At 53.5% G+C, this 25,197-nt stretch overlaps 7 protein-coding genes across 7 annotated transcripts; 3 read left to right on the top strand and 4 right to left on the bottom strand.

Annotated features, from left to right (window-relative positions):
* Positions 1 to 198: 198 nt before the first annotated feature.
* Positions 199 to 2,487, bottom strand: BDZ83DRAFT_159568 (uncharacterized protein). The gene is made up of 3 exons (XM_060501385.1): positions 2,283 to 2,487; positions 1,433 to 2,210; positions 199 to 1,378 (listed from the first exon to the last, which is right to left on the bottom strand). The coding sequence occupies exons 2-3, from the start codon at positions 2,190 to 2,192 to the stop codon at positions 549 to 551; spliced, it is 1,590 nt and encodes a 529-aa protein (XP_060371493.1). The 5' UTR covers positions 2,193 to 2,210; positions 2,283 to 2,487; the 3' UTR covers positions 199 to 548.
* An 857-nt stretch (positions 2,488 to 3,344) lies between these two features.
* BDZ83DRAFT_159422 (pyridoxamine 5'-phosphate oxidase-domain-containing protein) lies at positions 3,345 to 4,847 on the top strand. Its single transcript, XM_060501384.1, has one exon. The coding sequence runs from the start codon at positions 3,827 to 3,829 to the stop codon at positions 4,658 to 4,660; it is 834 nt and encodes a 277-aa protein (XP_060371492.1). The 5' UTR covers positions 3,345 to 3,826; the 3' UTR covers positions 4,661 to 4,847.
* A 501-nt stretch (positions 4,848 to 5,348) lies between these two features.
* Positions 5,349 to 8,117, bottom strand: BDZ83DRAFT_564659 (uncharacterized protein; the record flags this gene model as incomplete). Its single annotated transcript, XM_060503665.1, has 3 exons — positions 5,349 to 5,788; positions 5,842 to 6,339; positions 6,404 to 8,117. The coding sequence occupies 3 exons, from the start codon at positions 8,115 to 8,117 to the stop codon at positions 5,349 to 5,351; spliced, it is 2,652 nt and encodes an 883-aa protein (XP_060371491.1).
* A 7,377-nt stretch (positions 8,118 to 15,494) lies between these two features.
* On the bottom strand, positions 15,495 to 16,532 carry BDZ83DRAFT_597477 (uncharacterized protein). The gene is made up of 4 exons (XM_060506905.1): positions 16,328 to 16,532; positions 15,956 to 16,255; positions 15,687 to 15,867; positions 15,495 to 15,640 (listed from the first exon to the last, which is right to left on the bottom strand). Exons 1-3 carry the CDS (start codon positions 16,343 to 16,345, stop codon positions 15,763 to 15,765), a joined length of 423 nt encoding a protein of 140 aa, XP_060371490.1. The 5' UTR covers positions 16,346 to 16,532; the 3' UTR covers positions 15,495 to 15,640; positions 15,687 to 15,762.
* Positions 16,533 to 16,681: 149 nt separating this feature from the next.
* On the top strand, positions 16,682 to 18,364 carry BDZ83DRAFT_597475 (pre-rRNA-processing protein IPI1). The gene is made up of 2 exons (XM_060506904.1): positions 16,682 to 16,857; positions 16,944 to 18,364. The coding sequence occupies exons 1-2, from the start codon at positions 16,810 to 16,812 to the stop codon at positions 17,913 to 17,915; spliced, it is 1,020 nt and encodes a 339-aa protein (XP_060371489.1). The 5' UTR covers positions 16,682 to 16,809; the 3' UTR covers positions 17,916 to 18,364.
* Positions 18,365 to 19,758: 1,394 nt separating this feature from the next.
* BDZ83DRAFT_714929 (DEAD/DEAH box helicase) lies at positions 19,759 to 21,821 on the top strand (the record flags this gene model as incomplete). Its single annotated transcript, XM_060511686.1, has 5 exons — positions 19,759 to 20,054; positions 20,102 to 20,295; positions 20,349 to 20,786; positions 20,842 to 21,333; positions 21,436 to 21,821. 5 exons carry the CDS (start codon positions 19,759 to 19,761, stop codon positions 21,819 to 21,821), a joined length of 1,806 nt encoding a protein of 601 aa, XP_060371488.1.
* A 138-nt stretch (positions 21,822 to 21,959) lies between these two features.
* BDZ83DRAFT_597470 (aldehyde dehydrogenase) lies at positions 21,960 to 24,478 on the bottom strand. Its single transcript, XM_060506903.1, has 3 exons — positions 24,269 to 24,478; positions 24,030 to 24,192; positions 21,960 to 23,951 (listed from the first exon to the last, which is right to left on the bottom strand). Exons 1-3 carry the CDS (start codon positions 24,328 to 24,330, stop codon positions 22,365 to 22,367), a joined length of 1,812 nt encoding a protein of 603 aa, XP_060371487.1. The 5' UTR covers positions 24,331 to 24,478; the 3' UTR covers positions 21,960 to 22,364.
* Between the last annotated feature and the right edge of the window lie 719 nt (positions 24,479 to 25,197).

Raw genomic sequence — 25,197 nt, 5'->3', positions numbered from 1 at the left:
TGGGAGGGTTGCGGGCCTGGACAATTTTGGGGGTTCGGTTCGTAATTCTGTGCGTCACGTGTAGCGAGTGGAGAAGGAACAGGGCGGGCGAGGGGGCTTGCCTTCTTTCTTGTACTCAGCCAGTCACCTTCCTTCATTTACCTTCGGCCCAATCCGGAAGAGGTGGTCCGGGCGGGAAATTCGGCCTTAGGGGTTAACATCGCAACAACATGAGCCACGCTCAGCGCTTGGTGGTCTGGGCTTCTGCAGTGGCGCTGGCGAGATGAATCATCGGCGAACCACCTGAGGTACCTCAGCTGAATAACATTCGTCACTGGTGGATACCGGTAACTAGGAGATATGATGGACTATGGTGACTCAGTCTGCCAGCAGTGTTTCCGCTATGACTGATAGAAGTATCTACTGTACTAAACAACCAATGTTTGATGATGTTTGCTTTCCCCTTACGCCAACTTTTCCGTTATCCATCTTCGCAGCCGTCCAATATTCGTACTCTACAGGGTATCTAGGCATGTTCTCGTGTGTATACATCGATCTTTCTTAGTAGCTTAAGCATTGTTGAGTCCCGAAGAACCCCACATCTGTTCTTCGCTCTTGGGGTCGGCGCAGTATCCATTGCAGGCCAAGCACTTATCCAACTTCTTGGACAGCATATCTTCCAACGATGCCGGGTGGATGATGAGATCCTTCGTCTTCAGGTTCTCGTCCAAGAATACATATGGGCCCCGGTAGTCGCTCTGGCGGATCTCGGGAAGGAAGGTAATGTTGTGAGGAGTGTTCTTCTTAGCGACTTCGGCCCACGCAGCCTTCACATCGGCTCCAATATGGAAGTCCCAGGTGCTCTCCCACGATGCCGTTGTCGACAATATCTCGACGGAGTAGCGGAAGACGGCACCTCCAAATTGGTCGGTCTTGTAGATCTCCAGCACCTGCAGTGCTGGCATGTGTTTCGCGGCGCTGGCGATCGAACGAAGGATGCCATTAACGGTTTCGTGGTCGATACCGTCAATCATCGTATGGGAGGTAAGCGCAAGTCGGCGGAGGTTGTTCCAGACGGGCTTGCGTGCGAGGAGGCCTTGAAAGAAGGCAGTTGCGTCAGAGACATTCGATACGGCCATCTCCTCGGCTTGCAAGCTGAGGAAGCCCAAGTTGTGACCAAGGCTGGGGCACGAGGTTCGAGCAACGTCGCCTGCTTCTTCTGCACCTTCGGGAGGTACGGGAAGAGCGATGTCACCGCCGATTGGGTCCGCGTCATTGTCGTCGACAGACTCGGCATCCTCCCATTCGGCTTCCGGGCCATCGTTGAAAGCATCGAAATGCTCAAAGATGCTGATGCGCTTAATGTGGGAAGGCCAGAAAGGGAAAGTACGGGCATAATCTGAGAAAGTCAGTCAGTATTGGGCTTGAGGGCTGTGAGACAAAAGAGACATACCAGAATCGACTTCGAGCTGTGCTTCCAAGTCGACTTGATGCCAGGGCTCGAATCGGACTTCCTCGAGCTCAGGCAGACTCGAGATGATGCTGAGCAAGGCTCGAGATGAGATATTGCGATGGTTGCGGCGAAGAATCTGGCAGCTGTTGATGATCGAGACCTCGGGGAGACCGTGTCTTCCGACCTGCTCACAGTTGGCAGTGATGAAGCAGAAATCAAGGTCGTGATCGAAGAAGCGCGAGTTGCCGTCCTGATCCAAGCCCAGCTCACCAAACAGCTTGTTCTTATCGCTGGGCGAAGCGGCGCTGAGCTCCAACTCAACACTCTGGCCCGAAGGTGTCCATTTACTGAGAATGTCGAAAAGGTTCCAGATTCCCCGAGTGAATGCAATCTCATTTTCGTTTTGCTCAGTGTCTGTCTCGGGAACCTTGGCCAGCTTGCTGTTATAGCGAGGCAGCTCAATGCGAAGTGAAATGCGGCGCAGGTAAGAGCGACGGATGGGGTCCTGGAGAATCTCGTCGAAGCGGGAGAGATCCTTGGCTGAGTTGATCTCGAGAGTGTTGAAGTTGATCTTTTCTATGAATCTCTGCCACTGTTGACAGACGACGGCGTAGCTGCCCATGTCATGACGCTTGCTCTTTGACTTTGATGTTCTTGAGCGTCTCTCAGCGACGGCTCCGTAGGCGAGGTGCTCGAGAATGAGGCCCTTGAGCTCAACAGGCAAACCATTCCAAGTTGCCATGTTGGTCTCCTCTTCCATGGTAATCAGTCGTGAGGCCTGGTGTAAAGTCGGCGTCAGATAGGTACTGCAAGCACGTTGGTGTTGAAGACCCTAGTTGATCGGTCTCACCTGTGGACGCCCAAGTCCCTCAATGCTAAGGAAGTTGAGAGTGAATTTTCAGCGGGGCAAGAATGGAGACTAGGCTCACCTTATACCCTTGTTCAAGTCGACACTGGACAATTGAGTGAGTGAGGGGCAAATGAAATGCCTCGTCTTGGGTGAAGGGCCCTGAGTGTGCTCTGAATTTGTGTGCAGAAAGGCGCGCCTTCTTCTGTTTTTTTTTTCCTGCTACTACCTGTCAGTCGAAGGGCTTGGGTCTTTCTGTGTTTTGGTGTTGGAGGTAAGGTAGTTGTTGTCTTGGAGGTCTTTGTGAGGTGACCTACGCCTTTCCTTTGGAGACTTGAATTGAGGTGCGAACGGACAAGTTGCGCGCACCAATCAGCACTTGGCAATGAGAAGACCCTTCTTGAGCGGCCGGTACTTCCTTACTGGAAAATTCCTAGCACAAGTGGGCGCCTTCTGCCATCTAATCGTGTACCGTCAGTGCCTTCCTCACTCAAAACCCCTCTGGCCCTCCGCTCCTTCCCCCCACCTCAGAAAAAGCGGTACAGTGCGTGTTTGGAGGATCGATCACTCAAGACTGTGTTAAGGTACCTAGGTACCTTATGCACTGTCCCCCCCTCCTGCCGATAAGCTGATAGCCTGGGAATGCCGAACCGAAGACACTGGCAGCTGTTCATCCCGTTGCTTCACCCTCTGGTTGGGATTACAGATACTTACCTTATACCAAAAACATTTGCTCATCCAGACGCCGGAGATGATCATGTAACCCAGGTTCCTGAAGGCAGACGGACAGGACAGTCTCTTGCCAGCCCACAATTTCGGGAAAAGACCTAGAAATCTCACCTTGCGTATCCTGAACAGCCGCCAGCAGCCCTGTCCCATGCCCGCATGGCTCGGAGTGGATAGAGTCAGGCTTGGGTCGTTGTCGCGCTAAACGCCGTTTGGCTTATCAGATCTAACCCCGGGCCACTTTCCAAGCGTCTCATCCCAGACATCACATGCGCCCATCTCCTCTCTTGCGGAGTTGCCCAGCTAAACCCAACTCGAGGTAACCTCACCTTCTGACTGACCCCAGCCCACCACCGTTGCAGACCGACCTCCCGGTCCTCGCCCGTTACGAAACCCGACTCATTTTTCTGACTGTGACCAACGTTGTTGGTACTCGTGTTTGCCCAGGCGGATCCCTTTTATCCTCTTTGCTCTTCAATCCATCCCCCAACGCCGAAGAATCCTCCCCAAAGAAGACATCGTCCCCGCCGTACTCGCACTCAATAGTTCCCTCCCAAATATCTTGGCCCTACGTCCTAACCTTTCCGAGACCGCCTCACACCACGAACAGCTCGTACGATCCGATCCATCCCACCCTATCCGACCGACCGACCGACCGATCACGCACATACACACCCACGCACCTCAAGTGAGGACTTTGCTACAAAACCTCGCACACGCCCGTTCCCGACAGATCCTCCTCCTTCTTCACCCTCTTTCGCGCCCACCGTCAAATCAGTCTCATACCTCTTCCTCTCGTCCTCGTCCAACCTGAGAACAAGATGAAGACATCCGCCATCCTCGCTGGCCTAGCGGCCTCCGCTGCCACCGCTGTCCTCGAGCCAGGCATGCCACAGCAACTCCTCTCCAACCCTGAGGGTGGTGCCGACGCAAACCGCATTCCGACCTCATATGAGTCCGCAGTCATGGGCCGCCGCATTCTCGCCGTGACCAAGCTGGCCGAGCTCGCGACCGTCTTCCCAGCGGGCGCCCACTCCGCCTCGGGCGGTGACCTCTCCGGCATGCCCATCGGTCTCATGGACTACGTCGCCGACTGCGAGGACGAGGGCAACCCCACCATTCTGGCCATCACCATCGCCACGTCCTTCAAGAACGTCCGCGCCGGCTCTAACATCTCCCTCTCCATGCACTGGGTCCCGCCTTTCCCACCCGCGAAGCGCATCTCCCTCTTCTCCTCGCTCAAGAACAGAATCTTTGGCTCCTCCGACGACGCCGACGCGGCCGCCGCCCTCCCCGACACGGTCCCCTACTCCGCCGCCAACCTCCCCCGCTTCTCCCTCCTCGGCTACCTCGAGAAGATCCCCGCCGACCCCGTCTCCTCCCTCAAGCTCGCTCACTGCTTCGTCAACAAGCACCCGGACTCCAAGTACTGGCTCCCCGGCAGCCCCGTCCACGAATCAGAGTGGGTTCGCTTCGTCGTCACTTCCGTCTACTGGATCGGCGGCTTCGGTGACCGCGCCTACATTGGCTGGATCCCCCTCGAGGAGTGGCAAAAGGTTACCAAGGAGGAGTATGAGTCCATCGAGCTCCCTGGTGAGAAGCGCGGCTGGAAGGAGTGGAGCGTCAACAGCTGGTTTGACGGCAAGGACCTTTGAATGTTTTTTTTTGAGTAGGATGACACCTGCAGTGATCAGGTAGTTGATGATTAGCGTACGGGAGGGATTCAATCTTTTTTCTTTTGGTATGATACCATTTACAAGGCCAGACCCAAAAGGCCTCAAAGGGGCTTGCTAGTTTGCCATGCATTTTCGGGCCGGTTACTTGATGAGTATTCACATGACAGTTTTGTCCAAGCCGGCAATGTCATTTAGACGAGATCTTCATTCTTGAGGTACTTGCAGTAGCTAAACACGCAAGATATACAGATTGCTGGAGCCAAATCGTCATGCGCGCATCATATGTGTGCACTTTAGAGACTGCGAACCTTGAGAACCAAGCCACACAATAGCAAAAGGGCTGAGGAGGAGGATGATGCATCATTACAGCGTATTATATCAGGGTTTGGGGGTATCTAGCACTACAGCTCTCAGATGTAACCATGCAGGCCACCCTATTCCATCTCTTTCTCTTTCCCCGCCTTTTCAGTCGTTCCCGCGAACCAAATCAAACGCTATGCATGCCTCTCGTGTGTGCACGTGTGCGTGTGTACCCCTGGTATCCCGAATCAAAAATAGCCCCAACGCCAGAAATGATGACTTGATCTTCCGTCGATCGTCCTCAACTATGTACACACAAGAAAAGTTCAACGATCTCAAGACAAAGTAGATAACAAAAAGTAAGCGTCTAGTCAACGCGAATGATGACCTTCCAAGCTAGAGCGCCGGCCTCTCTGATGGCGCATGCAAGGCAACCCCGCCGGCGTCTCGAGATGATGGCATTCCAGCCCTTCTCTGCGCAGAACGCTCTCACGAGAACTTCCATGTCGCTTCCAAACTGGCGGCGCCGGGACTCAAGGTGCATATTGGTCGTCGCAAGGCTGGCACCGTTGGCGGTCCGTTCGAGAATGGGAGACGTGGGGGTCTCTTGCGTCGGGGCCTGACGCTTAAAGCCGGTGATGCAGTCAATAACCAGAACGCGAGGTGTGGTGTTCATGTTGGGAGTGAGAGACGGACGCCGAACGGATGACGTGTTGAGGAGTAGACTATCCAGGGAGGCGTCTGGCTTCTCGAGAAGCTCTGAAAGATGGATAACAGTATATGTGAAGAATTTGTGCAGGGGATGTCCTAGATGATGGTCAGTCTATGCTGCTGTCTGAGGAGGAGTCAGTTCTTCTCACCCGTGATGGTGGCCGGCTTAGAGCTCACACCGCCGATGCCGCTACCGTCCACGTCGATCTGCTGGATAGTGGGGCTTGAAGGGGACCTCAAGACCTTGACGTGGGAAGACGGGTGGCAAGGGTGAGCAGTGACGAAATGAATGTCCTTCGTCAGGGAGAATTGGTGCTCCTTTGCTTCGCCGCCATTGGGTCCGACAGAAAAGGAGATGGAGGCCGGATATGTGTAGAGTTCGTGAGCTCGGGTCACGTCCGAGAAAGGGGTCATCACCGTCTCCTCGGTCGGAGTGGTGCGAGCCGAGTCCACGGGCGCGGACAGGTTGAGCGACGTCAAGGAAATGCTCAGGCTGGGAGGCGGCTCCACATAGTTATTCTCATAAGGGATGATGAAATCCGCGGGTAGTACCGAGCTGGGATCCGCATCACCCAGAACACAAGACTCGCGCTCGACATGAGTCTTACCCCACAATCGGGCTTGCTTGCCTATCTTTTTCATGTCATCTGCCAACGATGTTATGTTTAGTCTACCTCAGGTCAAATGGGGGCTGCTCAGAGGGTTACTTACCACAGACTTCGGCAACATCAATGTTCACCCAGCCGTCACCATGTCCTTGGGGAGTGATATCGCTCGAGATCCATCCCATACATTGAGCAGAGCCAGCACCAGCAGCCAAAACGCGGCCAATGATGCAAGCCGTGCTCCAGAAGCTCTTTCCACGATACACGAAACCACCGCACAAATTCGCCATTGGGCCCAATTTGGACATTGCCTCCTTGTCATTCTCCAAAAGAGTGGTCATAATCAAGTGGTACAGTCCTTCGCCCGGAAGCATTAGGCCGGACACGTAAGATTTGGATAGCCATCCCGAGGGATGCAAAGCTGCCGAGATCTTGTGCTTTCCGGACGGATGCCGAGTAACGCTCGCTTCTGTCCGACCGCCACCGAAATAAGATGATCTCTTCGTGTCGATGCTCATTGGTGTCTCCGCGGGTGTGTGAATGGGCGTTGCTTCTGATACCTTGTTGACTGTCTCGGAAATCTGCTCAGCGTATGTGTCTGATTCGATATCGGGCCAGCGAAGCTTTCTCGCGAAATTCGTCAAGCCATTGACTTGTCTCTCGCTGTACCGTCCCTGTATGGTGTACACGGAGACGTCGCCGTGTGAATGAGCATGGTTATTTGGGTGGAGGCTCATCTTCCCAGTCAAAGATGCCAGCCATCCGCCAGAGTTGCGCTTTTGCGTATTCGCCGGATCGACCTTTCGCTCAATGATTTCAATGTTCTCCAGCCAAGCACGTGCCAAGTGTAATGACCACTTGACTGTTGAGTTTGCGTCCTTTTCAAAGCGCTTAATCTCGGTAGGTCTGATGCTCTCGATACCGAGCTCTTCGCCCTCCGTAATGGCATCTAGTCTGATGAGCAGCTCGCACGCCAGGAGGATCTGAAGCAACAGCCAGTATCTCTCCTCTTTGCGCTCTTCGTTGCTGTCGGCGTCGTCGATCTCGACGTCTGTTTCGAGCTCGTCACCCTCGAAAGAACCCCAAAGAATCTGACCCAGTCTGATTCTCCATTCCACGTGGGAGAAGTCGATCCAGACGTTGGGTGCAGCAAGGACCTTGACAAGCGCCGAGATCTGTACGGAGAGACTGTAGGGGTCATGGTGGTCGATGACACGGGTCGGCGGATGCAGGATACCCAAGAATAGCTCGTTGTACAGGGTGTTGTGGATCTTTCTGTGGACCTTGTTCTCCTTATACCTGGCGCCATTCTTAATGAGCTGATCCAGAATGGACGATTCCTCCAAGCGGCGGAGTCCGTCTTTGGAAGCCAACATTCTCTGGCGCTGTTCGACAATAGCTTTGGCCTTGGATCCAATGCTGTCGAAGCCAAACTGCTCTTCCTGAAGCGCATCGCCAACGGGCATCTCCAGAGCCGCCTGGTATCCCATTGTGCCCTTCTCCAAGCCTTGCATACTGAGCATATTAGGCCGTTCTCGGCATCGGGGGTAGAAATGGGCTCGCTTCCTTTCCTTGGCGCATCGTATAGCAGCAGGATTGGAGTTCATGTCCCTCGTGATGTGAGGCCAGGCTGTGATGCAGCTCCAGGCGGCGTCCTCGATCTGGACATGATCGGTCAGGTCGCGGATCTCGAGCGATTCGTCCCAGGGAAAGGCGACAGATGGATGGGGAGCGCCGGTGTAATGGCCTTCGGAGCGAGCAAAGTACTGTGGAGCTCCAGAGAAGAGCTTCTCAACGTCGTCGTCGCTGAGGGTTGCCATGATTTTCGTCAGTTTCAAAACTGGTTTGGCGGAAGGGCCATTGACTTTCTGGTCGGCGCTGTCGAAGGCGAAGGGAGGCGGGGAAGGCAGTGGCTTATTGGGGTTGAGAGGGGGCGGCGATCGAGAGGAACGGGACTCGGCACTGCTTTGCGGAGGGGAAACCTGGGGTTTGCTGGTGAGACACAACGGCTTTCACAACGGTTGAACAAAGAGACGCGGTCCAATTGGGGTAATTAGAAGAGCCAGTGTCAAGTATTGAGACTGGAAAGGGTAAGGTGGTTGGGTTGGTATGATGGTCCGCTTTCTCTGCGTGTAAACGGGAGACGACGTCCTTGTCTTGAACCGTTCGAAAGGCGTGGCTGATGATGACAGCAATAGACTGGAAGAGAAATTGCAGACTTGGAGAAAGGAAGACTGTCGACGAAGAGAAAGACAAGAAAGGGGTGTGTTATACAAGTAACATTGACTAAAGTAAAGAGGGGACGGGAATTGGAGTCTCGGAAGCTGATCACGCGGCAGAGAAGGGACGGGTTATGCAAGGGAGCCACGGAGGTATAGATCGTCAGAGTCTGAGCAACGGGAAGAGAGTCTTAATTAAGGAAATACTGGAACAGCGGATGAACATCTCGGAGGACGTCACTGCAAGAAATCTAAGCTGATGGCCAAGCAAGCAGACTGATGAGCAGTGAGATGATGGATGGGCAAGCAGAGATTGCAAGACAGGGCAGACTAGAAGTGGCCTGATGCAGCTCCCATTTGATGGATTGCATAGGACGATGGCGGGGGAGTGACACGGTGGAGAGGGGGATGAGGTCGTGGTGCAGTTGTGGTGCGTCGTTCTGCAGACTGTGGCGCCGTCTACCTTACGCAGTACCGTCACTGCCCACCGTTTCCGAGCCTTACGTAAGGTACCTAGAACAAGGTATCCTCACCCAAGAACTCAAGTTGGGAGGTCACCATCCAGGTCCATCGTCGAGCCCGGTGAGGTGGGGAACAGAGAGGGAAGCTTGTAACCAGGAAGCTACCGAGTACTCCGTATAGAATAGAAGCACAGGCAGGAGGCAGGGGGCTGCCACGGCCCACTGCCACTTTTGTGTAGATGCTCCTCTCCTCTTCCACTGTCTGTGTTCACATCTCCGTCTGCGGCGCACGGAATGTCCAGCCTTGGCCAAGACAAACCTACCGACACCGACGCGGGAACCGGACCTGGTCTGAGAGTGCGGGGGAGACAGCACGGAAGGGGGAGGGTTATGGTGGGTGGTAGTGAAGGAAAGGTGCGTGTGATTTGGGTAAAGCATGTAAGCTATGCACAAGCAAGTTTGTATCCAAGCAGCATTGCTGCGTTGCGTGCATCTTCCCGGTACGGCCCTGCTGCTATTCTGAGGAACTTCCTCATCGTTCCAGCTTTCGGCACCGGGGACATCGGGGACGTCGGACTAGGTAGACTTGAAGCACCGTATCTAAGGGACATTGCCTGAGAGGACAAACTGGGGTAGAGAACCACAAAAAAGGTGGAAAATAGAACGACGAAGCTGCGGGTGATCTGACGAGATCGAAGCATCGATCGAAATGTGGGAAGCTAAAACTTTCTGAAGGACGCGGTCTATTCGGTGTAGAAAGGAATGACAGACAACGAAAGATATAGATGCGAAAAAAAGAGGCAAACTTACGGGCAACTTTGTTGGTGACTCGGCACCGGGACCCCGCCCAGACTTTGTTGACGAAGCCGGCGTCGATGCGCTGCTGCTGACACTCCGGCCTTTGCTGCGACTCAACAGCCCTCCAAAGAGATCCCGTTTGGAGAACTTGCGCTCCCGCTCCGGCTCGCCCGTTCCGATCCCCAGGCCGCCCGTCGACGCCTCCCTTCCATTCTCCTGTGGCGGCGAAAGCGGTGGTCGAACTTCTTGTTGTCGTTGCTGGCGCTTCGAAGGGGATAACGGCCGCTGATCGTGTGCCTTGGATCCTCGTCTGAGGAGTGATAACGACGGCATATTTTTTGCTGTTGCTGCTACGGATACCAGTCGCGGGTTATGTTAGTCGTGGGTTGGGATGAAGTTTGCCGCCGTGTTCGTCTCATTCGTCTCGATTTCGTCCCTGTTCTTCCCCAAGGTAAGATGAAATCTCCAGTCTCTTTCTTGTCCTTATTCTCCCAGAATCGTTCCCACTCTGTTTCAAGTTGTGACTCTTCTGCTCTTTCGACGAGCTTTCAACTGCGTTATCCTGATCCTCCAAGGTGGCTGATCAAAAGTGGCGTCGTTGGAGGAGCTGGTGGTGGTGGTGGTTGAGGGCGAGACCCGACGTCTTATCGCCGACGGGAATGATGCTAGTCCAGGTTCCCGTAAAGTAACCTTTCATTTGTCGCAATGGAAGACGCAAGGCGCGGTGTTGAGTCCAAGTTTTGTTGTAGCAAGGCAGGTGGACGAAGGCTTGAGTAAACGATAGGCAGGCAAGCTTCGAAAGGTCGTAGGCAGGTAAGAAAATAAACAGGAAAAAAAAAAAAAGAGACGTAGTAGATAGAGAAGGGGGAGGGGGATGGGGGTCAAGTCTTGTAAGGCGAGAATCAGAAGCAAAGAAGTGGGAGACGCACAGTCTTACAGCAAATGAGAGGCAAGGCGGCAGGATGTTAAAACAAGAAATAAATGCGAATCAACAAGAGAGACAGACAGACACACACGGCCGACGGTCTGCCAAGGCAGGGGTGGTCTTGGACTTGGAGGGGAGTGACAACAAGAACAACACTTTCTGTATCCGTATCTCTCTCTATCTGTTATCATCCACTATTTCTCTCTCTTTTTTTGCTTTCCTCACTCCCCTCTTTGCGCTGCTGGACACGCTCTCTGCCTCTCATTTACTCACGCAGTCCATGTGTTGGGCTAGGCCTGGGGCCCTTTGGGCTTGACTCTTTCGACGAAGGGGGGTCCCCTTCCAACTGGACCAGTGGACAGTAACGGGATAAGACATCCACGGGATAGGACAAGACGAGGGGGGCCGCAGAGGAAGCCATGTCCACTTTGTTGGTGTACCCCTCGTCCTAGCCGCAGGCGACATGCAACAAGGCACCGGGGGGAGGGGATCTGGTTGTCTAGTCCGCTACGGCAAGGAGAGCGAGAAAAACAGAGAGAGGAGAGCGTCCTCGTGCCTATTACTCTTCACGTATCTGAATATAGCTGCATACCCTGGGATAGAGAGCTCTGGGGGTGGAGGGAAGCGAGGAAGATGAGCCCCCCCTCCCCCTCCCACCCCGGGCTAACAGAAGAAAAGGGTGGGCAGAACGAACGGCAGTCTCAGATCTTCAATGCTCCCATGTCGAGTGAGAAAAAGGTATGTAGACTGTAAAGAGACAGGGACGAGCAGAGAGGAAAAAGCACCGATGTGGAGATCAGAAAGATTACAAGATTAGGGAAGAGACGAAAAAAGAACGCCCTATGGAAGCAGAGCGAGCTTCAGTGTCCCGTTCGTTCGTCATTCTCCCACCCCATAAACCAGATGGACCAGGGGGGAGGGTGTGAGTGCTAGAGTGGGCGTTCCGCGTCTTGCAGGCATGGCATGGACTTTGTGTGTGTTGTGTTTTTTGCACTCTTTCTGTCTCCCATCCCTCGTCGTGTAACTTGCTGCGTTGTGACTTCATCGGGAGTGCTCAGCCTAGCAAGAAAAATAAGAGCCCAGTTCCATGTAAACCTCTAGGATATCTTAGGTGCCCCACCCGGACTCCCGCGTGGCGGCCGGCTTCGCCATTCTCGCCTTGCCGTGGCCTTGGAATTGCCGTGGTGTAATGATGATAAAGCAGCAGGGCAGAAAAGAACAGGAGATCAACAAGATGACGACCGGCTCTAATGGCAATTCTGAAAGGTAGCACGGCGCGCACAGAGGAGAGGAATGTCAGATTTTGAAATTGGCGGCTTGTGCTTTTTTCTCTTCATCTTATCCCGTATAACGCCAACCAAATTATACCCTCCCTCACTTCGTCATTGCAGCGGTGCTAATGTCAGATTGCATGATAGCGTGCATTCTGCCCGCCGCTCATCTTTTTCGGTCTTACATTGTCTCCGGCAGGTCCATCACCAACGAGAGATGTCTACTGAGGACTCGACAGGGGTGCGTGAGGCAAGAAAAAAGGATGAGCAGACACACACACACACACACACACACACACACACACACGCACATCAGACAGCCGCAGCGGGTAAGGGGAAAAGGAGATCCATGATCACGGCCGCAACAAAACACCATTTTAGGGGCATCCACCTCGTCACCAACAAACATGTGGAGTTTCTTCTAGATGGACTTGGTGATGAAGAAAGAATAAGGAATTATGAAGAAATGTCTTTTCGTGTGAAGTAATGGAGATCCAGGAAAAAAGAGACGAAGGAAGTTGCGAAACGCAAAGACATCTGCAACAGGCCAGATTCAGAAAGCTGGAAATCACACTACACAGCAGGTATCCATAAACCAGCCAGCTGGCCTAGCTCTAAGCCTTCTCGCTCATCGAGAAGTGCATGTGAAATCCACGCAACTTGCCTTAAGCCGCTACGATGCTCGCCAGCTTGCGGCCCTCCAAGACAGGGGTCTCGTTCGTCTTTTTGGGGAAGATCTCTGATTAGGTGGTTTCGGGGATCCGCAAGCCCACACAACATTGCTCCTCTCCACCCCTTTGGGCAGTGGGAATCCAGAGAGGGGAGGGGAGGATTGATGATGGATCAAGGTGTATGTCTCATGGATTTCATGTTGCAGCTGCGGTGGGCTTTTTTCTCTGGTTGATGTTGCGTTGTTTGCTCTTCTCGGAAGGCCTTGATTTCAATACTCACCGGAATCGTGGGATTCTGACCCCGAGAGACCCTCACTCACCCCGGCTCCGGTTGGACAATAGCGAGAAAGAAGAAAAAGAATGCACATACCACCACATTATTAAAGAGAAAGGCCAAAAAGCAAGAATACCACGAAGTTCGTATATGCCGCTAAAAGGTCAAACATCAATCAGGTACTCCGGACAGGCAGTGCAAAAGAATCTGGGCAGGGCCAGGTTCGAATTAGCAAGGACCACGCTTGTGCGGCAAAGATGGTGTAATTTGACATTTCTTGCAGAAGTCGAACGCCACCATCGTCAGTAAACCAAAACCCATTTGCCGGGCCCAGTCGTCGCACATCACTTTCCTTCGCAAGCCGAAGTACGCATTGTGCCACCAATAGGTTTTAGGGCCGACCGGCAGAGAAATAGCGTATTACGGAGTGCCGTGCCGCAGTCTGTTTGTGTGTGGCTTGAAGTCTTGAAGACCTTGAACATCTTTCCGCCCGCCTCCCCTTGGCATTAAAGATCTTCCCTTCGGCTGTTCTTCTCGAACGTCTAGCAAAGGACCAGCATTCAAACGCCGCCGAGCCGATCATGAATGGTGGGATTTAATTGGAACCGAGTCCTTGGACACAAGGATGACCTTGAACTCCTGGCTTTGAAGCTCTAGCTCGAACTTTACAGCCCAATTTGCCTCCCCCTCGTGACCATTCTGAAATCTAGATAGAGAGGGTCTAGTATCGAAAACATCATGGACCTATTTCAAGAATGATTTCCGAAACGAAGGCAACGGGAAGCTTGCCTCACGCGGCAGAACGACAAGCTCTACTCTACCCTTCCCGCCACGACCGAACCGGACATGGGGCAACTTTCCTTTGACAAGGGGGGCCTCCGTCGTCGTGGCTTGGGAGAAGGTCTCCGCCAGAGAGCATGAGCACTGGGCAGCTGGTGGACCTGGATCTACCTGGACTGTGGACATGAGACGACATGTCACGGGGGTGGGTGTGGGCGCGATGTGAACAACGAGGGAGCAGAGCTGGGCTTCTCTCCATTGTTCTCGAACATCTTCGTCTCATATCACTGGAGCAAGGAGGCAGGCGGACGGGAGAGGGACGAAAAAGAAAGGGGTGGAATTATTCTCAGCTGGAGCTCCGGTTCTTCCAGCGAGCCGAGAAAGGGGAGGAAGGCATATCATCAGAAAGGTCTCTTGACAAGTTGACAAGTTCGGGAAGTAGAGAGCTGTATCCCGCGGACTAATTCTGAACCCTGACAATAATGCCATCCAAAATTCCCCAGCAAAGTTCAAATAAAAGCCCGCCGCCGAGGTGACTTCAAAACGGAACGGGTTACACCAATAAGTTGCAACAGAGCTGGCCCTGCTGCGTTACGTGGACATATTGACGTTGACAAGCTACCTACTACAGAAGCGAGAACGTCCAGAAGGACGCAAGAAAAAGGTTAAAGGAAACTCTAAAGGAGCCCCAATCTCCCTTTACGACAAGTTTACACGAGAAGGTCCAGAAACAGAAGAGGACGAAGGGCCTAGGCAAGCAAGCCTAACAAGACCGCCGGAGTCTCGGCAAGGCCTCGCCACAAGTTACTGAAACGAGAGGAGGAAAGATTTCCAAAACAACAAGGCTCATACATAACGGTGCGCTAGTATGTGTTTAGAGAGAGGGAGAAAAAAAAGTGTGGCCGCATCAAATTCCTCGCCGGCGTCCACTTGAAATGTCGCCAAAGTAGCAAATCCTCGACCGCCGACTGGTCAGCAAGCCCGAAGCGACTCTGAAGCGAGAAAGCGACGTGGGTGGTAGTGGACTGGCGGTTTCTTCAAGGGGAAGGGCCTTTAATTTAATTCCCAGGTGTTGGGGGGGGGGGCAAGGGGTGTGTGTGTGTGTGTGACTGTGTGGTTGCAACCTCTGCCCGTCAACGTTTTGAACTTCGACTTTCCAGATCCGAACCGGCGCCTCATCCCGGCCTAGTCCCAGCCCACTTCCCGTTCATTCGGTGTCGCGCCACGTTTCTAGGCGCACCCAAAGCCCCAACCAAGCTCGGGGGGAGGGGCTTACCAATATGTTTGCGAGCCACTGGTCTTCCCGGATGACATTGAGCTCATGTCCGTGGTGCTACACCTGGTTCGCGAGGCTAGCTTATCTAGCTTCAGAGCTGGAAGTGCCAGTGTCAGAATGCTAATGTTAATCTTTTTTAACACAAGGCAGGGGAGAAACGGACGTCTCGGCTCGGACGGTTCCTCGCGGAAAGCAGGGAAATGCCCAGCTCCCGGAGCTGACGGGTATGACTTCCGCGGGGGCCTGGGCTGGGCTAGGCTAGGCTGTCCGCCTTGTCCTATATCACGAAACGATGATGGCTTCGAACATCATTTTGAGTTTGCACTTGTCTATCATTTCTTGCATTTATCTCGAGCTATCCGGCAGCGCCGCGGCCCTGGCCGCGATCGCCCGCGGAACACCCGCTCCGGCTTCATTCCGGACGTATATGCTGGGGGATTCGTGGCGGATGGTAATATCAGGGTATCATTCGTAATCGCGCCCGCCTCGACCGTCCATGCCGAGCTATCTATCTCTCTTCTCCCCCCCCCCCCCTGTTTGTTTTCAATGTGTGTGTATGTGCGTAGAGCTTGCAGCTTGGCACCTTGAAGGAGGGTTTCCCAGTTTCCCTTGCGTATTTGTAAATACGATCGTTTTGGGATCGGCCAATGAGCATGCCAATCCTGGCCCTGTACTCTTCAGCTTGGCAAATTCAAATCCTCCTGAAGGACGTACGCTCAGTGAAGCCAATGGGGATAAGTCCGTGAAACGCCGAACGATGCCAAAATCGTGAGCCAGACCTTGAGATTCCTCAGGCCGGCGGTGTGTCGTGTACTACGATGAGGAGGTACTTCGGATCCGGTACGATGACCAGCTCCTGTTTCTTCGTTCGTAGCCTCAGTAGCTTCAACTCATCCTGTTCCAAATGGTTAGCCCCGGCCCTTCGTTCGGGGTCAAGATTCGTTCCCCAGTCACTCTACGGGAAAACGGGTCCCTCTTCTTACCTCGGTATCCAGATCCAACACCAGGGTGCCCGATACATTCACCCAGTTCCAGACTTTTGCGGCAAAGTCCTCAAGGCCTTGCGGTTGCTCCTCGCCGTTCTGCTGCTGCTGCGCGGCGGCGCCCTCACCTGAGAAGGAGCCTCCTCCGGAAGTCTGTAGCGTTGCTGCGTTGAAGGACGACAGCTGACCGCTCGTCCGTAGTATCGCGCCGGTGACTCGGTCGAGGATGACGGTGGCTTTGACGCCGGGTTTGTTCGAGAGGCGCTTGAGGGTCTCGTCCAGCGCGTCTGGTCCGTTGGTCTGCGAGGGGACACATTCTTTGTTTAGCTATGACGCCATTGCTGAAGAGGAGGAGGGGTCGAGGTCGCTCACGGGTGTTGCGTCGGCCATATTTGATAGACTGGTGTTTGAATAAACGAGAGACAGGTGCGGGCGATGCTTCGTCTGGAGTTGTATCAAAACTTCACTGGAACTTCGCAAAATAATCGAGTGTCGTTGAATCGTGAAAACAAACGAATGTCCCCGAAAGCTAGGTCGGGTCTCGTCTGTAAGGCTGGGTTGGAAGCTAAGGTGCCCAATAATTGGAGCTAGAATTCACCGGGTAACAGCGTCTCAACGTTGTGGTGGGGCTGAGAGCTTGGCCAGATTCTGCCGCATCTGACCGCCGAAAAGTTCTGGCTCCAGATTTTGCAGGGGTCCTAACCTCCAATGAGCCAGCCATCTCATGTGAAAAGTGACCAAGAGTTCATTGCTCGACACTCGGAAAATACTACGAAAATACAGCCTCTTAATCATAAGAATTGCGAATAAACTATCGTCAGCTCTAAAAAAGAATATTCGATAAATAAGACATCATGGGTTCAAGCACGAGAAAGAAGAAGGAAAAGGCCAAGGACTTTGCGGTATGAGCATCTCAGCGACATATGTGAACCGAACCGCATCGCTGCCTCTCTTAAGACCTCGCATCAATACTGACATGCTCTCACAGAAACCAAAGTTCAAGGTGGGAAAGGCCAAGGCCAAGCCTACCAACTTCACAGACACCAGTTTCAAGGCAAAGTCTATCGCCATGGGCCACCAGAAGCTATCAACTGAAGCCCCTGACAACGCCACCCAATTCAAGCACAACCTCTCATTAGCCTCTACATCAAGAGCAGACAAGCAGCGCAAAGAATCTCTGGCCCACCTGACGAGCCAGGTGCTGGCAGACAACAACCCCGTCGGAACCGCAACAGTGCTGAGCAAGCTTCTGCCCCTGATCTCAGACGCCTCAGGTCCTGTTCGCAGCCAGCTGCTAAAGCTGTTCCGAGCCCTGCCTGAGGCGGAGGTCAAACATCACGCCGAAAAGTGCATCATGTATACCCGTGCAGGAATGACCCACCTTTCTGCCGACATCAGCAACGACTCGCTATCCGTTCTCGAGTGGCTTCTGGATGTCGCAGAAGACGAGACCGTCAGCTGCCCGGGCGGTTGGGTAAAGACCCTCAACAGCTTCTGCGCGCTAATGGGCTGGACCGTGAAGACGAGCTCGGGTTGGTCAACCGCGCCCAAGACAGGCCTCCGCACAAAGGACGCACAGTCTCACGCGAGGCAGGTCGCCGTGCTGGCTAGGTTTCTGCGGGCGGGACTCAAGCCTGAGATTGCGGGGCCGAGTAACCCCAACGCCTATGCGGACAATATGTACCGGGTGCCCCGGACGCCGAACCCTTTTGCGTACCTGAACCTCTTTGGGACTCGCCGGGACGAGGAAGCTGAGATGTATAATGACCGCGAGTCACGGCAACGGGTATTCCACAGGAGATTCATGGATTCGTTCCAGCGAGGCGTGGAGCAGTCTAAGAAGGAGGGCGGCACCATCGGTCGATCGGCCGTTGCATTGGATCAGGCCTTGACCGAAGGTCTAAGCGGGTACGAGGCGACGTCTGCTGTTGAGCCTCAAGATCTCCTTGATCTGTGGTGAAGGATTTGGCCCCACAAATTTACAATCGTCTACAATCTTTGCCGGTCTCAGCAACCTGTCCCACAAGATTGCCTGCTCACATCAGCCTCCCCCGCAGTATTGGAGGTTCCAGTCACTGCCGCTGAACCTGAGTGCTCGAGTACCTGCGTCCTGCCTCTCGGAGCAAAGTAAAGCGCCGGAAGGTTTTTTCCGAGATAGAAAGATTCCGGACTTCATCGCGAGAAGACTAGACGTTTGCTTTATTGGAATTGGCGGACGGAACGAAGTGCTATTTAAGCCGCTAAGTAAGTTCTAAGAGCGTCGTCATCCGCTACCTCATATCCTGTAGCATCCATAGATGGATACGTTAATGATACCCATCTCACCTCGGTGAGACCCCTGTTGTCTAAAAAATGCAAGAGACTGAGGGACATCTCTCAGGTGAATGAATGTCCTTTGGAATCATATAGTGAGCCTTTTAGGCTGGAAAGTCCTGAACTGTCTTCGTCTAGATTAATCCCTAACACCAAATCGCTGTCAAGGAGCATCTCATATGCCCCGATTTGGTGGTAAAATGCTCCACATGAACTAATCAAGTTGACTCAACTTCAGACACAAAGGTGAGATACGCAGAATGCTTTGCATCTTCAAGACCTTTCACCCGCCTTTGTCTTTCTAAGACCACTTGTGCATTCTTTGACCTCCAGTCGTACTAGTTCTCTCACTTTTCATCTTCTTTCTGGCTGTAGATAGCCAACTCGAACGACCTTGTCATGGCAAGAAGACAGTGTCATGTTAGATGAGCGGTGTCAAAGAAGGGGTGTTTCTCTTCGTCTTGCCTTTCCACTCGTCCAAAGCTTCGATGAGATTTCGTCCAGTGTTTTCAAGTTCAAATTGAGCCTTCAGAAATGAGGCAGAAGGTCAAATCCTCAGTGGAACTCTCCCGCCCGATCTGAAAGCCTCACGAGGCAGTCACACTTCAACCCTCATCCCCGCTTAGTCGTCCTTTCTGCTTGCCTAGTTCATCGTGTCTTCCTTCCTATGAGGGCGGTGCCTGCCCTCGACTTTCAGCCCTTTTGCCCTCCACGGACCGACCGACCGCCTTCCAGCCTTCCGAAGTCCTCCCACCACAGATATTTGTATCTCACCTGCTGCTGCTCAACTTCTTCCCTCTTCCCTCCTCTCCTCCACACCCACCGCAGATCGTCGAGAAAGGATCGCCAACAGGAGATCAGTTTTTGACTTCATTTTTCGTCTGAGAGGTAAGTACTTTCCACATTATTGGATCAGAGAATTCATTCTTCCTATTTGTTCTTTCATCATTGCCTGTCATCGATTCATCGACGGATTCTGCGCATCTTTGCAAATTCGCGGGTTCTCTCCCTGGCCGTCTTCTACTTCGATTGCAGAACGGATTGACAAGCGTCAAATTCTTGGCTTCAATCCCCCAAATTATTTCACTTCGCGTTCAATCTTTCCTTCTTTTCCAGCCTTGATTCCCCGTCAAAGACACTGCAGCCTCTGGGAGATATCCTTTCTTCAAAGCTCCTGCCAGATTCCATCACGGCAAATTGTCAGACCTCTGATCCCTCCTTCCTTCCTGTAACCACATCAACCGGCTTCGGATTTCAGTGGTGTCCATTCCTTACCCTGATACAAATCTGATATCCTTCCTCTTCCTTTGCGCTGTACTAACTCATCACCAAAACGTTCAGCACCAAGGTTCTCGCTCCGTGTAGTCTTCCTTGCAATCTTCGCAGCATCCTTCGATCAAGCAAACCAAGGTAAGTACTACGAGCCGCATTCTACTGGCCTTCCAAAAACCCAAAAACTAATCAACCCGAGCAGGCTTCCTCCCGCCGAGATGTCTGCCTTCGACACTGCCGATATGCAGTCGGCTCTTCCTGCCGATGGCAAGAAGGCCCCTGCCGCTGCTGTCAACAGCGATGGTACGAAGTGGGCTGAGCCTCTGCCCTACAACTACGACGAGCTTGCCCAGCAGGGTCCCGAGGTTGCGACTGAGTGGGCTGGCAACGGTGCCGTTTACGAGTGGGATAAGGAGTTTGGCGATGTTGGCCCGAAGTTCCCCGACCTCGAGCTGGCTCTTTTCGGTGATTCCAACTCCCGCATTGCCTCCAACTCCGGCCTCGACTTCTCCGTGTAGGTTCCCTCTTGGCAATGCATTGAACAAAGCTGATGGCTTGTAGCATCTCTTCTGTCGAGGTAACCCAGGAGGGCGAGATCCATGTCGAGCCTGTCCACTCTTACAAGGACGCCGGCCTGCACCCTGTCATGCTGGAGAACATCGAGCTTTGCGGCTACGAGGCCCCTACGCCCATCCAGAAGTACACCCTTCCTGCCATTCACAAGGGTCTCGATGTTGTGGCTATCGCTCAGACCGGCAAGTTTTCCTCTGTTTGCATCTGGTTCGATATTTCTAACGCATTCAAAAAGGCTCCGGCAAGACCGCTGCGTACCTCATTCCCATCTTGAACAAGCTCATGGGCAAGGCCAAGAAGCTCGCTGCCCCTCGCCCCAACCCTGCCGAGATTGCTCTTGGACAGCAGTGGGTTCGTGCAGAGCCTCTAGTGGTCATCGTTTGTCCCACCCGCGAGTTGGCGATCCAGATCTTCAACGAGGCTCGCAAGTTCTGTTACAGAACTATGCTTCGCCCCTGTGTCGCCTATGGCGGTGGTCCCTTGAGAGACCAGATTCAGCAGCTTGGAAAGGGCTGTGATGTTCTCATCGCTTCCCCTGGTCGTCTTGTCGACTTCATCCAGCGGCCCGACACTCTCTCGCTCAAGCGCTTGAGATACATGGTCTTCGACGAGGCCGACGAGATGCTTCACGATGACTGGCGTGAGGAGATGGACGTCATCATGACTGGCGGTGGTAAGTGCTCTTTCCCGGTTCTTGTCGCGAACTTCCACTGAACCTTGTTTTTCAGAACAGCAGGAGGGAAATATCAAGTACATGCTGTTCTCGGCTACCTTCCCCAAGCCGCTCCGCGATCTCGCGAAGGAGAACCTGTCTTCCTCCAGCGTCCGCATCAACATCGGTCGCATTGGAAGCACCCACACCAACATCCTCCAGCGCGTCTTCAAGTTCGACGCTTTCGAGAAAAAGGAGGCTCTCAAGGACCAGATCAACTCTCTTCCTGCCTGTCGTACAATCATCTTCGTCAACCAGAAGCGTACTTGCGATGACTTGGATGATTTCTTGTTCAACCTTGGCTTCCCTTGCACCTCGATGCATGCTGATCGCACTCAGCTTGAGCGTGAGGCTTCTATGCGCGCTTTCCGTGCTGGAAAGTCTCCCATCCTTATTGCCACTGGTATCAGCGCTCGCGGCATTGACGTGAAGAATGTCAACCACGTCATCAATTTCGACCTGCCCAGCTTGGATCACGGTGGCATTGAGGAGTACACCCACAGAATCGGTAAGCAAAGCTCTCTCTTGCATGTTTTCGTCTGCTTATCAAACATGGCCCTACGCCTTTTCTCTCGTGATTTGAAACAGTACTAACGCAACCGACTACCAGGTCGCACCGGTCGTATGGGTCAGCGTGGCATTGCGACTTCCTTCTACACTGATCGCGACGAGCCCATGGCTAGCGTTCTCGTTCGCACCCTCTTGGAGACTAAGCAGGAAATCCCTGACTTCCTCGAGCCTTTCAAGCCCACTGGCAAGGGCCTCGAGAACCTCAAGTTCGAGACTGAGAGCGACTTCGACCCCGAGGAGGCCGGCATTGCTCACCTTGGCGGCGAGGGCGGCGGCTGGTCCAACGAGGGCGGTGGTGGCGATGCTGGAGGCGACTCTGGCTGGGGTGGTGGCGGCGGCGATTCTGCCGGCAACGATATGAAGCAGGAGGAGCCCGAGGCCGCTCCCGCTTGGGGCGCTACTTCTGGCGGTGGTGGTTCTTGGTAATTAGATAATACCTTCTGCATTTCCAGAGGCAAAGTTTGGGTTCTTTGCGGGGTATGTCGACCATGGAAGAGATAGATGAGAGAAGTTGGGGCGGTCTATTCGGAATGCTTTGATGGAGTTTGCCAGAATGGAATAGGATCGCATCTAATGAATCATTTCATTTCTTGATACCAGACCTCGCGCCTCCAGACTAAATCATTCTTGAGATTCCGACTATGAACGTGCCTGATGCTACAGAATCAAGTCCTTGGCTGACAACATCCATCAGGAGAAAGAAAGCAAATCAGCCGGCCTTGTTCGTCTGATTCCCTGGTTCGATGCCACGTGTATGACATATTTTGAGGCTTACGATGTGATGGAAATGAACAGGAATGAAGCTTGGCATGAATGGAAAGTCTTGATGCTTCTGATTAACTTCGTATCTATGCCTCTAACCTCTCACTTTTCCTTCCACCATTATCACTATTATACAATATCTAGCAAGTCAAGGTAGCTCAACCCTTCCATTTTCATTCAACATTCATAAGGGTTACTCAAGGTGAATTAGGCATTCTTCATCATGTCGAGAATGCCCTTGAACTTGCCCGCCAGACTCTGCGCGTAACCCACGCCAACGACACCTCTAGTAAACCGCCAGCTCCGCTCTTGTTCTGGAACGGGATACTTTACGGGTGGGGGGATGGCCGTTCGAACGCCCAGCCAGCCGAAGCGGTCGACGCAGATGCTCTTGATGTTGCAGAGGCCCCTGAGTCCTTCCTCGCCGGCGAACCGGCCGTAGCCGGAGCCGCCGACACCACCAAAGGGGAGCTGGACGGCGTAGGTTGCGCCAAAGTCGTTGATGGCTACCATGCCGGTGTTGAGGCCGTCGACGACGGCGCGGAGAACGGGATCGTTGTCGCCGCCGAAGATGGAAGCACCGAGCCCGAATTCCGGCGCGTTGGCCACTGACAGAACTGAGTCTACGTCGGGGCCAGGAGCGCGCATGATGGTCATGACGGGGCCGAAGCACTCTTCGTTGGCAATCTCCATTTCAGGGGTGACATTGACGAGGAGAGTCGGGACAAAGTAGTGGCCCTTGGGGTGCTCTGGATGGATGTACCGTTTGCCACCTGCCAGCAAGCGGGCTCCTTGCTTGACTGCCTCCTCAACGAGGGATTCGAGACGGTCAAACGCGGCATCCGAAATCATGGCGCCCACGTCTGCAGTCGGTCCCAGACGAAGAGCCTGAACCTTTGGCGCCAGGGTTGCCACGAGCTGGTCGTAAAGCTTCGGCGTAGCAATGATGCGCTCAATTCCAATGCAATTTTGTCCGGAAGCTTGGAAAGTACCTCGCATGAGGATTTCAACGATGCGCTTCAAATCCTTGGCGGCGGAGTCGAGGACAATGGAGGGATCCTTGCCACCCAATTCCGCGATCAGAGGTGTGAGAGACTTGGCAGCTGAGGCAGCGACCTTTAGGCATACAGGGCGCGAACCGATGAAAGTCAGGTGGGAGATCTTTGGGTGAGAGGTGATGTGGTTCGCTGTCTGTGGCCAACACACAACCGTCTGAATCAGGGCAGGGTCGTGGCCGTGGGCAATGAGAGCACCTCTCGCGATACTCGTGAAGTATTGGGAACTCCAGGCCGTCTGCTCAGAGACCTTGACTAGCACACCATTACCGGCGAAGATGCTCGAGATAATGGGTCCGACGAGGTTGTGGAACGGGTAATTCCAACTGACCAGGGCACCGACAACACCGAGGGGTTCGTAACGCACTTCGTTCCGTTTGTATGCCATGAGCAGATTCGTGGGTCGCGGACTGGGGCGGAGGGCCTTCTCGCCATGGTTTAGTGTCCATGTGAGCTTTTCGACGGTCACGAGGATCTCGCCCAACTGGGCGTCCACCATGGTCTTGCCCGAGTCGAGACAGGCGGCGCGGCAGATGGCTTCCTGGTTATCGAGGACGTGTTGGAGCATCGTTCGGAGCACCTGACGGCGCTCGCGGAAGCTAGTGTTCTTCCATTTCGCCTGTGCCCCATGGGCAGCGTCGACGGCGCGGTCAATGGAGGCCGGGGTGGAGGGGTTGATGAAGCCGAGGAACTGCCCCGTGGCCGGGGCGTAGCATTGGACTGCGGTTGTGCCGGAAATCTGGATCGTACAGCCTAGTCAGCCATCGGCTCAAGCTTGAGAAAGGGTTGGAAATCCGGGCAACGTAGTGTGCCATACCTTCACGCTCGTTTCCTTGACAATGGAGTGCTCGTCGGGAATCTTCGGCGGCGGGACAGTGTATGGGATAGCCTTGTCCTCGTTCCAGCTCTGTGCCAGCCGCAAGAGGAATATACTGATCGCAATAGCAGCCGCAGCCAAAATATACTGAGGAAGTCCGGCCCTATTGTGAGCACGTCGAGTTAGTCTTTAGGTTTCGAGCACAACTGTGACGCCACTATCGGCTGGCAGTAGCTTACGGAACGGCGTAAAGGTACGCGTTGAACTTGTCGGCGACCTCATCCAAGAGCTGTGCGTCCATGATGAGGTCTACCCGGCTTCAATTGTGTATCTCCAGAGCGCTTGTTAATAAGAGATTCTGCAATTGCCGTCGTGGGCACTGAGATCGTGAAGACGCTATGTTCAAACGCCGAGCCCCCCTCCAAGCGGATCCATCTATGAGGTCGCGGCGCATCGGATGTTCTTGGTCAAAAATCAGCAGAGCTCAGGGGAGCTTGCCCCGGTCTGGTTCCTTGCCAGGGCCCTCGCTGTGGTGGGACCTGCATCTGGCATTGGGCAGGGGCTGGCTGCAGGGGTATCAGGTAGAGTACAACACATTTGGTACCTCAACTTCCCAGTGTCTCATTCAAGTGCTCAACTCTTAATAGGAACCGGGACTCTTGGAGAGCTATGTTAGGCCCTGAGCAAGCTGCATCGCTCAGCAACCTGACTATTCCAAAACATCATCACCAAATCTTCTCCTCTTGATCTTGTCAGCCAATGGAGGGGAATCACATGTTGAACATCCAAGTAACTCAAAGTTGAAACGGGTCTTGTTAAAAATTCAAATACCACTTGGCTTCTGTCTCTGTGGCTCATCTTCAAGCTTTCCTCCTATTATGTTTTGTTTTTTTTGCATCTTTTCCCTCCTCATGCTCGCGCATATGTACAAAAAGCGTCAACAGCGCGAGAGCTGTGCGCCATCACTTTGTTTGGTCCGCCCAGACTTACAACGCCCTAGGACCTGACGAAGAACATCCAGCACCCTCAGCATGGACTGGTTCCTGGCGCCCTCTCAATTCTAGGATGCACACCAAAGCTTGCACAAAAATGCCTTCCGAGACTTCCGTTCCTTTGTCCTCCTAAAACGCCGTCGCAATAGGAATCCCTATACGATAAAAATACCAAG

Source organism: Colletotrichum acutatum (assembly GCF_030867785.1).
Source record: "Colletotrichum acutatum strain CBS 112980 chromosome Unknown BDZ83scaffold_2, whole genome shotgun sequence".
In the NCBI taxonomy this organism is placed as follows: domain Eukaryota; kingdom Fungi; phylum Ascomycota; class Sordariomycetes; order Glomerellales; family Glomerellaceae; genus Colletotrichum; species Colletotrichum acutatum.
This window is presented reverse-complemented; position numbering and strand designations above follow the sequence as displayed.